The following is a 15,924-nucleotide window of genomic DNA, read 5'->3' as shown; positions in this document are numbered from 1 at the left end:
AGCTCTTCTTGTTGTACCTTGAATTGACTAGATTCATTAAATAATGAATTTAAGATATTTAAACTTAATTTAGTGAAAGAATTTTATAGTTATTTAATAATCAAATTAAGTGCCAGAGTATTCAAAAGGGTTTTAAAATTCAAAACCTAAATTTTTGCGATCCTCAAAATCTCCCCTACTCAAAGATTTATGGCTACGCCCTTGTTTGGTGCATTCATGAGAGTTGATCCCAAATTTCATCTTCTTTTCAGATTTTCACTAGAAATTTTTAATTTGACTAGAAAAATAGCAAATTTATTAAATTAAAATTTCAACTTGTTGACTAGAACTTCCTTTTTGGCTGTCAGAAGAACCTGGTAAAAAATTGACAAAAATTAAAAATTCAGTCTAAATTTAATTTCATAAGATTCTCACCATATATTCATTTCCATCGCTTCCTACAATGCACTTAACATCAATTATTCCTCGATTATCAAAATTTTGTATCTCAACATTCTTCCAGCAATCAAAAATCTTCAAATCCTTATTAATCAGCACAAACATAAATTGTCCAGTTCTATTGAATTCAATCAGCTTCACAGTTCCCATACAAACATCAAATGAATTGAATAAATTTTTATCAAATGCAATTTTTAAATTATTTTTGTAATTTTCTTCATTGTCCTCAAAATGCGAAGACATAAGTGATTCATTCAGCAGTAATGCCTTCATTTCATCCGATTCTAAATCATTCAATGCTTGCGTTTCCTCATAAAGTTTCTTTTCACGTTCGACAATGTTTTGGAATGCACATGATTTTGATAAAACATTGTCGTCATTGTTGAATGCTGCATTCGATCGTTTCAGTTGTTTACGTTTATTGGAACTGCTCAAATTAAAATCATCACTAGTTTTAATAAATTTCACACTTCCGTTTGTCTGTCCAATTGCCAAAATATTCTTATCAATTGAATGTGCTTTAATAATTGAAGGTGAGATAAAGTTTGAGTCATTTGTGATAATTTTCCTTGCTTTATCACCCAAACAAAGTCTAGACATGGCAACAATGAAATTTGTGTCTGACGAAATAAATAATTCATTATAATTCAAATCGAAACTCGTTGCTGTAAACATTTCATTACGGTACATAAAGTTCTTACTCCTTTGGAGACGATCAGTGTCAATTTCTTGCAGTTCCTTTAAGACCTTATCGCTGAATAAGTCATTTTCAAAATAGTATCGAGTCTTTTCAAATGCAGACTTTTTACGGACATTTTTCTCATTCTCATTACTTGTTGTGCTTAGAAATTGATTCATGTCTATTGACATATTTTTAATTAATTTGACATCACTTCCATTGTGTGTAAAATTCATTTCCAATTTTCTCACATCATCATCGTAATTGTCGAGCTGTAATAGAGTCCATACACTTAGAAATCCATTCTCATGAAGTGAACAAAATTGTGATGATTGTGACTGTATAAACATAGACATTGAATTCTTATATGGACGATATGATAAGCTTTTAATTGCTGCAACGTTATCAAGTGCAAAATCATTGTTTAATTGATTTAATGATATGATCTCACTAGGCTGGATAAGGCTGAATGTTGCCAAGTCATCGGAATTCTCCTTTATATTCCATAAACAAATTGTTCCGTCACTGCATCCGCCGATAATGTAATCACGTTGATGCGGATGAATTTCGAGACATTTTATGTCACTCCATGCATTAAAAATCTTGATTGGACGCGATACGTGTAGGATATTCCAAAGGCACATGTAGTTTTGACTTGAACTCATCACTTTATGGACGGTAATCAAAAAATTAGTAAGGCACACATTTGACCAAATTTTTGTAATGATTGTGTTGCTTAATAGTTCAATGTCATTGACATTAATTTCAAAATATCCAGAACATATTGGAATCTTTGAAGATGCATGTTCGCGTGACTTACTTGACTTTCCTTCTAAAATATTAAAAATTGAAATCGAAGCATTTTGTACAAAATTCCGTAGGTCAGAGGCGACATAACCTGACTGCTGATTAAGTAAATATGAACTATTTTCATCTGAAAAGTTATTGATAGCCTCAATGCTCATATCAATGTGCTCAATACTATCACTTTGATCCTTTTCAACATAATCGAAATTTTCATCTCCAACACCAAGTTTCTCCTCATTGTACTGCTTGCTATTGATATTTTCAAGTCCAATTCGTGTAAATTTACTTGGATATTGCGTCCATGAATTAATCCTTCTTATTGCTTCCGTTTGACACTCCTCATTAAGGCAGAGCGATTCACATTGTGTACTAGCTTGCATCATTCCTCTCTGTCCATAAATTGACATAAAAACCTCATAAGGAATTGGCTTTTGCTCAAAAACATCAAAACTGATACTATCGAATGTAATTTTCTTCATCAGTTCCTCTCCTCTTTTATAAAAGGCAATGACCTTGGGACTTACAAGTCGCTTATTCATAGCTTGTAGATCATCATAAGAAATTCCACTATCATGTGAATTGACCGTATCTTCTATGCTGTCATACTGATTAAGCGATGGCGTTACTGACTTTTTTGCTGACATATCAAAACTTCCGGAATCAACACGATCAGTGACTATTCTGTCGACGTCGGCAATCTCGTCATCATCCTCATCGCTGTCGTCATCGTTTGTTGAATTTTCTTCGGTCTCATCTGATGGTTCCGCTTCGAAATCACTTTCGTATGACTCAAAATCACTTTCATAATTTTCTTCCTGTTCTTCCTCATTTGAGGATTGTTCCTCTTCCTGCTCTATGGATGGTTCTGCAATTTGGGTTTTCTGTCTTTTGAGCTTAATGTCTTGTGCCTGTCTTTGATGGACATTGTCATTTTCTGCCTTTTCTATGGACGGTTCCTTAATTTCAGTTTTCTGTCTTTTGAGCTTAATGTCATTTTTGACTATTGCCTCTGCCTTTTCCATGGACGGTTCCTTAATCTCCGTTTTCTGTCTTTTGACCTTAATGTCCTGAGTCTTCTGTCTTTGCAGGACCTTCTCATTTTTGACAACTGACTTTTGCTTCTCCAAAGGCTTCTTGACAGTCTTAACACCTTCAATACTCTCTGTTGACTCTTGTTGCTTCAAAATCTTCTTTGCCTTCTTCTTCTCTTCCTCAAAATTAATCTCATAAGCAACTGGATTTTTACGTTCAATCTTCGGCTTCTCATCATCGACTGATTTTGAACTAATTAATTTTCGTTGATATAAAATCGATTCTTCGGGCGCTATTGTACGCGTACGCGACCTTGAATGTTTTAGATGTTTTTGTGATAATGCATCGTCACTGTTTTCATTTTCATTTCTTATGTTTACAAGAGACGTTGACCTTTCTTTACCAGCTGATGATGGTGGCGATGAGACAGTAACATTATGGATTGTATTCATAACATTCTTAGGCTTAACATTTGATGACTTTGTTGTTGTATTTGCAACTGATAATGCACCTTTGGATTTTGTCGTCACGTGCTTAGCGACGAGAGTTTTATTAGTTAATCCAGCATGCTGATTATCAGACTTTTTCGTTATTGATTTCTTGTCTGTATTTTTATCAGTTACATTAGACTTTTTAGCTGTTACACTTTGCTTTTGTTTCTCATTATTTAGTACACTTGAAGTGGCTTTTGTGGTAACAGGTTTTGTCGTTTGCTACAAAATAGATCCACATTAAGTAAGTGCTATCTTATTGACAATTCTATAAATTCATAAAAATTGTAGTCTACGAGTGATAAAAAGTCAAAATGAAGTGAAAATGACAAAAGAATTTCAAAAAATTATAAATAAAGACTTTATTTCAAGTTCATACTTAGTTGTAGCTGTGCGAAGACAGCGAAAAAATTAATAATTCACTGTGTGCTGTGAAAAAAAGAAATTTTTACAAAAATTGTGCATTTTAAGTCGATCAAAAGTGTGTTTACATTGTGCATGATATAGAACCAAGCCTCGATAACTTACTTTTGATGTTCTTAACATTGTGTAATCTGAAAAGCCAGCTATAATAATAAATTGATAACAAAATTTATTATTATTACAAAAGAAAGTTTTACATTTGAAAATAAACAAGGGGTAAAACGTAATTGCAACTGAAACGGGGTAGAAAAAAACAAAATTTGAATTTTAATTTACCGTTATTATTATTTTCAATGATATAATGATGAATTATAAAAATTTAAATATGAAAACAATGAGAAATGCGAGGAAATAATTAAATTTAAATAATGAACTAGCGTGAGAGCAATACTGTAAATCATCTGACTGTAGCTTACTATAAAATTTCTCTAAATTTTTATCGAATTTTACATAATTCTTAATCTCTATTGGAGTTCTAAATCCATCAGTCGTGTCCTTAAATAGTACATTTTCCTTTTTATCGAATGGACCAAACATTGTGAACGGAATGTTTCCTGATCGGAACTTGTGCTTGCCAAAGTTGTAGTCCATTGATTTCAATGTATTTATAATCTCATTCTTCCTTAATTCATCCTTGTTCTTGTTCGTAAGAAGTGTTCCTTTTGATGTCCAACTTAGGTAGCATATGTCTGAGGTTTTGTGGTAGATTTGGGTTCTTTTGAATTCAGCGCCGCAGATTACTTTGTATTTCTGTTTTGGTCCTGAAAAATATGAAGATTTAAATTTGTTAGTAAGGTATAGATGAGTGTTTGTTGTTGATGTAGGTCAGGAATATTTGGAGATTATTTTAATAATAATCAATTTAGAGCAGTTCTATGCCTTCGTAACATAATGCGGCAAACCGGATTTTTTGCCAAAAAATGGGTCGAAATCAGCCGCCAAGGTGCCGTCAGAGAAACATTGGGTCTTGGCGTTGATACGGTAACGAATACGTATATCAATCGCAACCTAAGCAGTGGTTGCTAAATTAGGCAGCAGTTGGCCATCTAGGCAGTGCTGATCAGCCTAGGCAGGGTTATTCTAGGCAGTACATGGCAGTGTTGGGCAACCTACACTGTGAAGCTATATACCGCGGCACAATGGTATGTTGTGAAGAATCACATAAGTTGATTCACATACTATAAGATGTGCCGTGGCTCAAAAAAGGTTGTCCACCACTGATATCGGTGCCCCAGCGAACAGATTATGCAGTTCAAGAGGTGTATGAGAGGAACTAGACATTGAAATAAGGATCAACTTTCCCCTTCCATCAACTTAATATTAACATATTAACATCCCAAAATGATTCTTACCTGTAAGATTCTTAATCAACCCCATATTAACAAATGCAACATCTCCCATTTGGTCAAGACATTTTAAAGCTCCTTCATCTCCTGCATATTCTTTCTTACAATTTCTTGAACCATAGCATGAATTTGGTGCAAAGAAGTCTGACACACCATTTGAGCAGTTGTTGTTGATGTATTTGAATTCTTGAAGATTTTCCATAACTGAATAGAATGCAGCGCCTTCATATGACGGGAAGCATGCTCGTTTACCTTGAAGATCTGTTGATTGACATTGAAATTTGTTAAGATTTGTGGATTAATAGATAATCAGATTAGCAACTTACCTCCAAAATTTTCAATAGTTGAGTTCTCCTTAACAACAGCAACGGTCACATAGTTATTGGCAAAATCGAATGAAAACTCAGACAGCAAAGGAATCAAGTTGAATTTCCTCTCGGCTTCAGCTCTTTCATCTTGATCGACCATCACAACATCAGCGATATTCTTCTCAACATCATCCAGGCATCTATAAAGGCTTTCACCACGAATGCATTGTAAATTTGGTTCGATTCCATAAACTACTGAAACTTCCTGCAACCAACTACACTTGACAAACTCAATAATGGATGTTGTACAGTATATGATGTGCCTTGGTGGATAACATGCTGGAAAACTGTGTGCACTTTGATATCCTGAACTTTTGTCGAGGTAGTCATCAATTGGAATTGGAACATCCAAGCTTGTGACATTTATGTAGTAAGACTCAAGTAACAACAGCATTGATTGTTGCCAATCTTGCTTTGTGTCGATTCCTCTAAATAATTCTTGAACTTGTTCTGCGTGACTTCTCTTAGCTGCTATTACTGGCCATGGCTTTGAAATCCAAGTACATGGATTGTCATTTGACAGTGGCTGTAAATGTCCATCGGGACATAAAAAGCTGTAATTATTTGGATCTGCTTCGGGATTTTTACCAGTAAGACCAAAGAAACTCTTGACATCATCAAGTCGTACATATGCTGCTTGTCCTGATCCTCCAATTAAGCATTCTAATGCTCCGCGTCTTCCCCAATGTTTGTCGCCAATTCCGCATTTTGATTTGTCGTAGCATAAGGAACATAGTGATGGATATTTTGATTCTAAAAGAATTAGGTCATTAGTACATAAAGTTACGGATTTACATGATATTATAACTTACTCAAGATGCTATCCTGAAGTGCATCATTAACCCATGGACCAGCCTTACAACTTGGTCCAAAGAAGCTAGCACTAGCTTTAATCCTTGACTCAGCCAGACTCAAATCTTCCTCACATTCTCTAGCAACCATTGTCGATTCAAGGTAGTCAGAAATGACATCATTCCAATTTTCATTAATTCCTTTGCCTGGATGACACAGTCGTGCACTTTTCAAGTCAGCAGCTGAGTTGATGTTCGCTTCATTATCGACCAGCACGACTACATCATATTCAAACTCTTCAGGATGAAATCGAAGCTCATTTGTGACTAAAATTTCGAATGTAGCCCATCGGGCACTGACCAAGTCCTCGGATGAAAAGACACCAAAATGTGCATAACCTTTGCTTATTCGTCGTGCACAATCAAGTCGGTCAATTCCAACAATGCATTCAATATTTGTTTGCTTTTCAATAATTGGACAATGCTGCTCTGTTCGACGAAATGAACCGCGACTATCAACAATACACATTCTTACTGAAATGAGAGAAATAAAGTCGATGAGTAATCTATAAAAATGCTTGGGAATTCCATTCGACGTATAATTTTCTTCGGTACATTTTGTTACTCTAAACTTTGTGATTTGCTTTAAGAGTATCAAGGTCGATGGATCAATTAACTTTACAAACTTCTAAGAATGAGACAAAAAGCAAATCGTTGCTAATGCCACACACAATTGATGCCAATGTTAAAGTCAATATAAATATTAATTTCTTCACACTGTTTGCAATGCAGAGCTAATTGATTATAGTCTACATTTCGTACAATTCGCAGAAATCATTGAAATCAATCTTAGTGACTTCTTCTTCAATATTTCGAATTTATTGGCATGCTTATTGCTTCCAAATGAATACATAGTATGTGACTCGAGTCGAGTCGTCGTATTGACTTCGAGTTCGTGCACGAGACAAGTTCAAGTGGAACTCAATTAATGACAATTTTGTTTTGTGAATTGATAAATACAATTGGTAATGAGATGATCAGCTTCAAATCCCACAAAATTGACAATTTAGATCAAATTTTCCAATCTGTGACACGACAAACTGGTGTTAAGCCGAAATTCTGTAAAAATCATATTAACTGTATGACTTGGACGGTTTCGGCAGAGTTTTAAACCAAAGATGCGCCGCGAAAAACAAAAAATTGACCACCGCTGATCAAGAGCAATGTTGTCTTAACTGTGCCATCGCCGACATTTTTTGGGAATCCCATGAACCATATGTTGTGTGGGGCTTTAGTCGAGGCTAACCATCAAGGTGTGCCATGATTCAAAAAGTTAAGATAACACTGATCTAGACAGAGCAACGTTAATAAATGATGTATTTCAAGAAAATTGACACATTACGATCCTCTATAATATGCAATTCACGTCCATTATGCAATTTGGTAAATCCCATCCACACCAGAATCACACTGGCCTCGAAAACTTAACTGTCACACTACTCTTTAAATCAAACCATTTGACATGCACTGCATAATATTGCATATTTATTACTTTTTTTGTTCTGTTCTGTCTGGAATTTCCGGTATTGAATTTCAGGAACAAATATTCGTTCGATTTGAAAATGTCATCATACTAATATGTTAATTAAGTTTATTGATAATCATGCAAATTCCAGTTAAACATCTTGCATTCAAAAATATTAGCAACTAAAAATCTATTGAGATGGTCATAAAATGGTCATTTTGGTATTGCTTGAGTTTAATGATCCAAGGTCATTAAATTATGCAATAAGTGTAATTTCATCTCTTGGATGGTAATTTGAATGAAATTTAAACGTTCATAATTTTTGTAAAGATCGACACTTAGAAGGGAAAATGGCTCATTTACTTTTCACGGTCAACATTTACAAGATGTGAATGTATGAAGATGTCTTTTGGAAAAAGTAAAGCGGGTATCATTTATAAATGTTAATGCATACCCTAGCAGGCAATGAGTGTGCTTTCAAGAGCAGAGTAAGTAAGGAACAACGTTTATGAGCATGCTCATCTAGTATATTTGAAGTGAGCTAGTTCTCGAAAGCTGCGCATCATTAGCCGTGAATAGCCTTAGCGCAGCTCTGGATCTCAAAGATCTGAATAGCTAAAGGTTTTTTTTAGCTCTCTCGAGCATGTTCTTTGTCTATTAGTTATAGAAACTAAGCATGTGTGTATTCAGCGAGAGGAGGTTCCAAACCATTTGGGTGTCAAAATCCTCTAAAATGCTCTAAGAATTCTCTCAAAAATAGTGAACTTTATGAACTTAAAATGGATCAAAAACAGCCTTCAAGTGGTGGTCAGAGCAACCTTACGTCTTTCCGTTGTGCAGTAATGTAGCAGTGCCATAAAAACTACTTTCTACAAAAGCACACGACGTAGAAAGACCCGACAATCTGGCTGAGGCTAAGGTGATTCTTGCTTCAAGTCAAATTCAATAAGATCCGGCTTCTGAACATAGTCAAGCCGGCCTATTACCGAATGATTATTAAGTCACTATTCTTGCCATTAGTAGAAACTATGCATATTATGAATAGGGGTTACCGATGACGAGACATCGGCTTTCCGCGATTATTCTGTCACAATTCATTTTACCATTATTAAGTCACTATTAGTAGAAACTTTGTCAAGTAGGGGTCCCGAGACCTGACTGGGTAGCCCCAGTCTCGGTCTCGACAGATTCTCGAGATCCTCGATACCTAGACTTTCCAGCTCAACCTTAATCATAATGCAATCATAAACATCATTCACAAATAAACCCCAAGCACAGCTGACAAGCAGCAATGAACTGCTCATCGGCAAAAAAACCCAAAGAAAATATTATCATAAAAAGGCACGAGTTTAATTGAGAATAATATGCGTTGCATGTGATATTTATAACACATCCAAATGATCTCAACGAGCTTACTTTACCGGTATTTCAAGTAGTTAACCTTCAAAGGATTCTTGGAGTTACCGAACCTTTGCAAGGACGAGATGAGATTAGATCAGTGGTGGGCAACCTTTTGCTTTTGTGGGATACCTTGGTGGGTATGGCTGCTCATGGTATATGGTTCAAGGCACAGAAGTTGCCCATCACTGAATTAGATCATATTTAATTTTTAATGATATGGAGATATAAAATTGTTGGAACACAAGTCAGATTGTCGTGTATTTTGGAATATGATATGCTTAAAAATTTAATTACATCCACAAACTACATGATAAACATTAAAATATACAACATAAATAAAAAGTTTCACTTACATTTTTCATTTTTAAGATCACTTGTTGCTGTATCTTTTGAATACGAATCTTTTGCTAAAATGTCATATGCACAAAAATTAAAGAAAACAAGAAGATTAAGTAATCCACTTGACTTCATATTTGCTTATTTTTGTTGTTGTCGGTGCCTTAACAGCTCACAAACTGGCTAATTTTCTTGTCTCGATCACTAATTGTTTGTGATTTTTTTGTTTCAGTTCCAATACTTTCGAATGTTTTGTGTTTATTTCTTATCAATTCAGCACAGTCACTAACAGCAGTTGATTTATCAGTAGCTGAATAAATAATAATACTTAATTAAAATCACAATGTATTCAGTAATTATTGGCTTAAATCTTCTCGAGTACGTCCGATATGTTTAAAATTCGAAGATTAAATGCTGACCCTTGATTCTCTCGAGACTATAGACTGAAGTTTCGATAGCTGAGAATGTAAATAAATGAAAAGAAAACAAAGAAACTTCTCTCTCGCGAAATCTCGGTTAAGTTTCGCAGACACAGATGACGTAAAACGTGAATCCCAAATAAATTGTTTATTGAGAATCTATTGGCAATGCTGATTTAGAAGAGAAAATGAACTTTTTGAGTATTTTTGAGTTTAGAAACTAGTTTAATTAAGTCATAATTAACTACCTGCGTGTGTTTTGGAAGTCACGTGTGGATTCTCTCAATTTTTTTTATTTTTTACAGCCTGAAATATGAAGCTAGATATAGACAAAGATCTTTTACCGATTAAGGCGCATTATTTCTTCTTTATGGGAAGTATGTTAATCATATCCTAACCTTATCAACACCTAATGACCACCTACTTGTATCCTCCTAGGTCTTGGACCTATTCTACCACAAATGGTCATGTTTGGACGGCAGCTGGGCGTGTCGCCGACAGTTATGGGATTTTTTCTCTCAATACTTCCGTTCCTCTACTTTTTTGCTAAACCATTAGTTGGCATGCTTGCTGACTATTTTTCTGTAAGTAGTTAATTACCTTAAGTGAGACATTTCCTAATCACTTTTCACTTTTAACCCATACAGAAAGCTAGAAAAATAATTTTCTTATCACTTGTTGCAATCATGACATTATCGTATGCTGGTTATATATTTTTACCACAACAAACTAGTCAAAATAGTTTTAATGTGACTGACATTTTAGGTTGTGATGAGCTTGTAAGTATTTTTATATTCACACCTTTTTTATGATATTTATTTAGGGTTTAAGTAGTTTGTTATGATATTATTGAAGTTACTTACTGATTTACTTACTTCGCTGAATGTTCTGATTTATTGCCTGTACAATCATCCATATTCTCCCTAAAATGGCACCTAAATGTGGCTCTATTGTTGGCTTCTGTCAACCAATTTCCAATACAAAGTACAATATTGTCTCTATCAGTCTATATCAACTGAAATCGACTAAAACCTCACACGATTCATGGCATTTCCAAGAATTTTTTGTGGCACACTAACTTGCCGTGACACCCAGATTGCTCACCATTGATCTATAATCTTCTTCCGAGAGTTCTATATGGAGTACATTGTCGGATTTAAAGACCTAATTCAAAGAAGTTTCTGCAAGTTATCAAATTATATAACCGGTCCATCAAGGCATCATACAGAACTCTCAAGACTCAATTATTCCTAAAAACTTACTGGCTAAAGTGAATTTTGTGCCAGTAACCAAAACCGTTAACAATTTCTTATAATGCAGTACGCCATGAACCATGAACCTGCCATCTCCTCTTTTTATAAAAATGCCAATGCAGACAAAAATCTAAAAAATCTTCCTCCATTTTTGAGTTGGATATCTAAAAATTTCAAAAACCGCATTCAAAAAATTTCTGAGAATTTCTGTAAGTTTGTTGACCTTTAAAGTTTCTGGTTACTTGGGTGATACTTCGACGAGAACGCGGTTCTTCGGGATATTCCATAGTTTTATTATGTCGTTAACCATAAAAATGTAAACAGTTTGCTTTAGTCATGTTTGTAAATTCCATGAACCATGAACCTGCCATAACCGCTGTTATCTTTTATGTAAAAACTCTAAACAGCTAATGCGGTTAACAGCGGTTATTGTGAATTCTTAAAATATCACAATTTTACTATTTTTGAGTTGGATATCTAAAAATTTCAAAAACCGCATTCAAAAAATTTCTGAGAATTTCTGTAAGTTTGTTGACCTTTAAAAGCGTTTGGTTATTTGAATTGCTGAGTACAAAAATTTTCAAAAGTTAATAACATTCTCTTCGCAGCAATTTGGACCGAAATTTTCTGATTTTTTAAAGGCAAGCAAGACGGAAATTGCCCTTAACTTCAACGACAACGCGGTTCAAAATTTTCAAGGGATATTCCATATTTTCTTACAAAAGAAGAGAGATTTTATTATTAAAAGCCTCATGTAAAAATCCATAAAAATGTTAACAGTAACCGCTGTTTTGCGTTAACCGTTTTCATAAAAAACCGCTGTTATGTTTTTGAAAACCCTAATTCCATAGATTTATCTTTTTTTATTTTACCTCCTTTTTCTTAAAATATTTGTGATCTATAAAAAATCACATAAACTTATTTAATATATTTAAATATTTATAATAAATATGTAAAACAAATATTTTAATAGCTTAATTATGTAAATTTAGTAATAAAGTTTTAACTTAATTATTGTCATTTGGCTATTAACACCTGTAACTTTTACACATAAAAATGACAATTTTAAGTAATTTTTTTAACTTGGGAATTTTACAAATTAGGAATTCCATGATCAACTGCTTAAAGCAGTTACTCCTAGCATGTATACTCCTAGTAAAGGTGTATTAAGGAACGATTGAGTACAAAAACATGCGGTCCATTTAGCCCCTCTCAAAAAATTGCTGTCTACGCTCTTTATTCCTATTTAATTAGACTTAATCAATTTATTGCCTGATAATCCTTCTACTAGCCTAACAACCTAATAGAAAACCTTCTATCTAACTTCTATTCTACTCCAGACTCTAAATTCCAGCTCCATGAGTAACCGTCAAACTTAATTTTTTAAAGATCCCAAATCCAACCCGAAAACTGGTTTAAAAAAATTTCTCAAATCAACTACCAGGAATTCATTGTCACTTTTTACAATGTGCACGAAATGACAAAATTCCCAATTACTCACTCCATCCTTGTTCTCAGTTCGCTAAACACCATCCAATAAACTTTTTACTCGTGTTCTTTTATTTTACGTAATCTTAACTAAATTAGCACATTCTTAAGATGCTTTTTATGGAACCATTCAAAAAATCATCCGGTAAACAAATACGAGTTTATTGTGGATAACATCTTCAATGCCAACTCAGAATGTGAGATCACATTCTAAATTAGATCATTATGTCTCATTCCAGAATACTCAAAATAGCGATGTATGCCTTAATTACCATACTGTGGTATGTGAACTTCCTGAAAGTAGCTTCAATAATAGAACTGACAGCACTAAATTAAAAATAACGAGACTGCATGGTGAAAAGATTCTATGCCATAAAGATATTGAAGATTTGACCATAAATTCACAAATTAATTGCATCACAACCGAAGACATAGAAGCGCCGTCATGTTTCTACAAAACTTGGACATTTTGGACATTCATTACACTCACATATTTAGGAACAATTGGATTTAATGTTGGTAATAGGTAATTATTACAGATTATCTGTGTCTATACTTATACAGTGGTGGGCAACCTTTTATTGTCCGCGGCACACAATAAGTTGACAATAAGCCTTGACCGAAACATGCTGTTCATGGCATCTCCCAAATTTCTAGTGTGCCGAGGCACACAGGTTGTCCACCACTGCCTTAATACAATTAAATCTAATTATTCAATGACCAACAGCATTAGCGATGCCATATGCTTTGATGTACTTGGCGAAAGTCGTCATATGAAGTATGGCAATCAAAGAATTTATGGAAGTATTGGATTTGCAATCACATCATTAATTGCTGGTTATGCAATGGATCTCAATGGTAATGATTTTACAGCGGCAATTCTTCTTGTATTGGCATTTGGACTGTTGGACATGTTCAGCATCGCTAAGCTTAAAATGCCAAAACTTTACTCATCTGAATCAATTTTTAAGGACGTAACTAGGCTGCTAAGACATCGAAAAATTGCAATTTTCATTGCTTTTGCAACAATTGCTGGAATTTTTGATTCCTTTATATTTTATTACATGTTTTGGCATCTAGAGGATGTTGCTGAAAGGGTTGGATTGAAGAATCATGTTAAGTTAATTGAAGGAATGACAATAGCTGCTGAGTGCCTTTTTGGAGAAGTTCTATTCTTCCTTATATCTGGAAAAATCATCAAAAAACTTGGATATGTCCATTGCCTTTCGTTTTGCTTCTTTTGTTATTCATTGAGATTATTATTTATATCAATGATATCAAGTCCATGGCATCTTGTGATAGTTGAGATTCTGATGCAAGGCTGCACATATGCTCTGAGCTACACATGTATTGTTGGTAAGTTTATTGTCCGTTGGCCGTTCATTTGTTGGGTTTGTAGCATGGGCAGTCGTCTAAGACGTAAGACAGTCGTCTAAGACGTGAGACAGTCGCCTAAGACGTAAGACAGTCGTCTAAAACGTAAGACAGTCGTCTAAGACGTGAGACAGTCGTCTAAGACGTAAGACAGTCGTCTAAGACGTCGGACAGTCGTCTAAGACGTCGGACAGTCGTCTAAGACGTCGGACAGTCGTCTAAGACGTCGGACAGTCGTCTAAGACGTCGGACAGTCGTCTAAGACGTCGGACAGTCGTCTAAGATGTCGGACAGTCGTCTAAGACGTCGGACAGTCGTCTAAAATATTTATCCATACCAAAACCTATCTAACACTCTATTCCCAATTACAGCTTATGCTGCCGTCATAGCACCACCTGGAACAAGTGCAACTGTTCAAGGTATTGTTGCTGGAATGGATGACGGACTAGGTTTTGCAATTGGATCATTTGCCGGTGGATTTCTATTCCAAACTGTAGGTGGAAAAAGAAGCTTCCAAATTTATGCATGTCTCGCCTTTGTCACATGCATCGCACACATTTTATTAAGACCTACATCAACACATGAGATACGAACGTCTGTGAAAGAGAGCAATAATGAGATGAAAGAGAGACAGGCGAAGACAGAGATAGAGGAAGAGAAATTGAATCAGAATACGTGATAGCTATTTATTTTGAGATTCTCTTTAGGTTGACTTTAGGCTATTTTTGGGTATTTAAGTAGGTGAAATTGTTGTGATCGTCGTTAAAAGCAGAGTTTGAGGTCGACTCGAATTTGGTGTGGAATTGACTATTCCATACAAAATTCGAGTCGATTTTGAGCTCTTGTTTTGAAAAATATGAGTACCTAGACAATTCCGGAAGCCAACGGCGTAAAAATGGTCTAAAATCCCGCCTAAGGCAAGCTTGATTCTGGTACCTGATACCTTTGCCAGGTACCAGATGCGGAAATTCAAGTACCTTTGCCAAGTACCAGGTGTCAAGATTTTGGTGCCATTTCTACGCCGTGTACCTTCCGGGTATATTTAATTTTATTTAAATTTTTTCATTACTTTTTATATCAAATCAAAATATTTTGTAAGAATAATTAACATCACATTTAAATTCAGCCATATTGTGATGTAAAGCTGTGTAAATCACACGATTTTTGACAACTATGTACATAAAATATTATATTGAACATGTTCAGAAATCTGACTGAAAATTAATAAATGACAGCAATAAATATTTTTTAAGAAATATCAAGACACACAAAGCTGGGAAGTGTTTGTTGAATTATTTGATGCTTTTTTTATCATGAATCTTAGATTGGATCTTCATAGCCCTGAAGTCAGGAAATAGGATGTAATTTTTGTCAAAGATTTTAAATTTTGGTTCTCTTATCTTCAATTTCTTCATAATTTCATGAATATTTGAAATGGACAGGAGGCTTTAACTCCCAGGTAAGCAACCGTACAATACCAATACAAAGTTAGAGCTCTAAACAACATGAAGAATAGGCTAATTGGACCTCTTGAACTATTTCAAATAAAACATATGGGAACATCCTTCTATGACACAATAATACTACTACAATACCTTAAAGTGGTCTCTTTGACTGTTAACGTTATTATCTTGCAAATGGAATATTGACAGAGAGCTGACCTGAAGGTATCAGGTTATGACAACACACAATTGGAACGATGCGATTCTGTGGAAACTTCCCAAGCGATATAAATGAAGAAAGGTCTCCGCTT

At 34.7% G+C, this 15,924-nt stretch overlaps 3 protein-coding genes across 8 annotated transcripts; 1 reads left to right on the top strand and 2 right to left on the bottom strand.

Moving 5' to 3' along the window:
• Positions 1 to 79: 79 nt before the first annotated feature.
• Positions 80 to 4,096, bottom strand: LOC139090366 (cytoplasmic dynein 2 intermediate chain 1). 4 transcript variants are annotated; one of them, XM_070640133.1, is made up of 4 exons: positions 3,939 to 4,096; positions 3,827 to 3,876; positions 415 to 3,669; positions 80 to 353 (listed from the first exon to the last, which is right to left on the bottom strand). In XM_070640133.1, the coding sequence occupies exons 3-4, from the start codon at positions 3,406 to 3,408 to the stop codon at positions 303 to 305; spliced, it is 3,045 nt and encodes a 1,014-aa protein (XP_070496234.1). In that variant the 5' UTR covers positions 3,409 to 3,669; positions 3,827 to 3,876; positions 3,939 to 4,096; the 3' UTR covers positions 80 to 302. The 4 variants fall into 4 exon arrangements, with proteins under 4 accessions (XP_070496234.1, XP_070496235.1, XP_070496233.1 ...); XM_070640134.1 differs by having other exon boundaries at positions 3,976 to 4,081; XM_070640132.1 differs by having other exon boundaries at positions 3,827 to 4,096.
• LOC139090371 (major facilitator superfamily domain-containing protein 6) lies at positions 861 to 15,429 on the top strand. 3 transcript variants are annotated; one of them, XM_070640140.1, is made up of 8 exons: positions 956 to 971; positions 3,628 to 3,691; positions 10,362 to 10,433; positions 10,495 to 10,640; positions 10,704 to 10,835; positions 13,037 to 13,323; positions 13,525 to 14,153; positions 14,543 to 15,429. In XM_070640140.1, the coding sequence occupies exons 3-8, from the start codon at positions 10,370 to 10,372 to the stop codon at positions 14,848 to 14,850; spliced, it is 1,566 nt and encodes a 521-aa protein (XP_070496241.1). In that variant the 5' UTR covers positions 956 to 971; positions 3,628 to 3,691; positions 10,362 to 10,369; the 3' UTR covers positions 14,851 to 15,429. The 3 variants fall into 3 exon arrangements, with proteins under 3 accessions (XP_070496239.1, XP_070496241.1, XP_070496242.1); XM_070640138.1 differs by lacking the exon at positions 3,628 to 3,691 and having other exon boundaries at positions 861 to 971; XM_070640141.1 differs by lacking the exons at positions 956 to 971; positions 3,628 to 3,691 and adding an exon at positions 3,859 to 4,113.
• Positions 5,191 to 10,638, bottom strand: Tsf3 (Transferrin 3). Its single transcript, XM_070640101.1, has 6 exons — positions 10,455 to 10,638; positions 10,305 to 10,362; positions 9,655 to 10,227; positions 6,397 to 6,909; positions 5,543 to 6,337; positions 5,191 to 5,477 (listed from the first exon to the last, which is right to left on the bottom strand). Exons 3-6 carry the CDS (start codon positions 9,770 to 9,772, stop codon positions 5,191 to 5,193), a joined length of 1,713 nt encoding a protein of 570 aa, XP_070496202.1. The 5' UTR covers positions 9,773 to 10,227; positions 10,305 to 10,362; positions 10,455 to 10,638.
• Positions 15,430 to 15,924: the final 495 nt, after the last annotated feature.

The sequence above is a fragment of the Chironomus tepperi genome, unplaced genomic scaffold (genome assembly GCF_022539635.2).
Source record: "Chironomus tepperi strain 1889 unplaced genomic scaffold, CSIRO-AGI_Ctep_v1 contig_217, whole genome shotgun sequence".
Taxonomy (NCBI): Eukaryota; Metazoa; Arthropoda; class Insecta; order Diptera; family Chironomidae; genus Chironomus; species Chironomus tepperi.
Note: the sequence above shows the minus strand (reverse complement) of the source record. Positions and strands in the feature narration are given on the sequence as shown.

Excerpts from the sequence above, each read along its gene's own strand:
- LOC139090366 (XM_070640131.1), bottom strand. Across the intron at positions 354-414 it reads GCGATGGAAATGAATATATG|GTTCTTCTGACAGCCAAAAA; the intron begins GTGAGAATCTTA and ends ATTTTTTACCAG.
- Tsf3 (XM_070640101.1), bottom strand. The coding sequence starts at position 9,772 with ATGAAGTCAAGTGGATTACTTAATCTTCTTGTTTTCTTTAATTTTTGT. Across the intron at positions 6,910-9,654 it reads TGATCTTAAAAATGAAAAAT|TAAGAATGTGTATTGTTGAT; the intron begins GTAAGTGAAACT and ends CTCTCATTTCAG. Across the intron at positions 5,478-5,542 it reads AACTATTGAAAATTTTGGAG|ATCTTCAAGGTAAACGAGCA; the intron begins GTAAGTTGCTAA and ends GTCAATCAACAG.
- LOC139090371 (XM_070640138.1), top strand. The coding sequence starts at position 10,370 with ATGAAGCTAGATATAGACAAAGATCTTTTACCGATTAAGGCGCATTAT. Across the intron at positions 10,641-10,703 it reads TGCTTGCTGACTATTTTTCT|AAAGCTAGAAAAATAATTTT; the intron begins GTAAGTAGTTAA and ends TAACCCATACAG. Across the intron at positions 14,154-14,542 it reads GAGCTACACATGTATTGTTG|CTTATGCTGCCGTCATAGCA; the intron begins GTAAGTTTATTG and ends TCCCAATTACAG.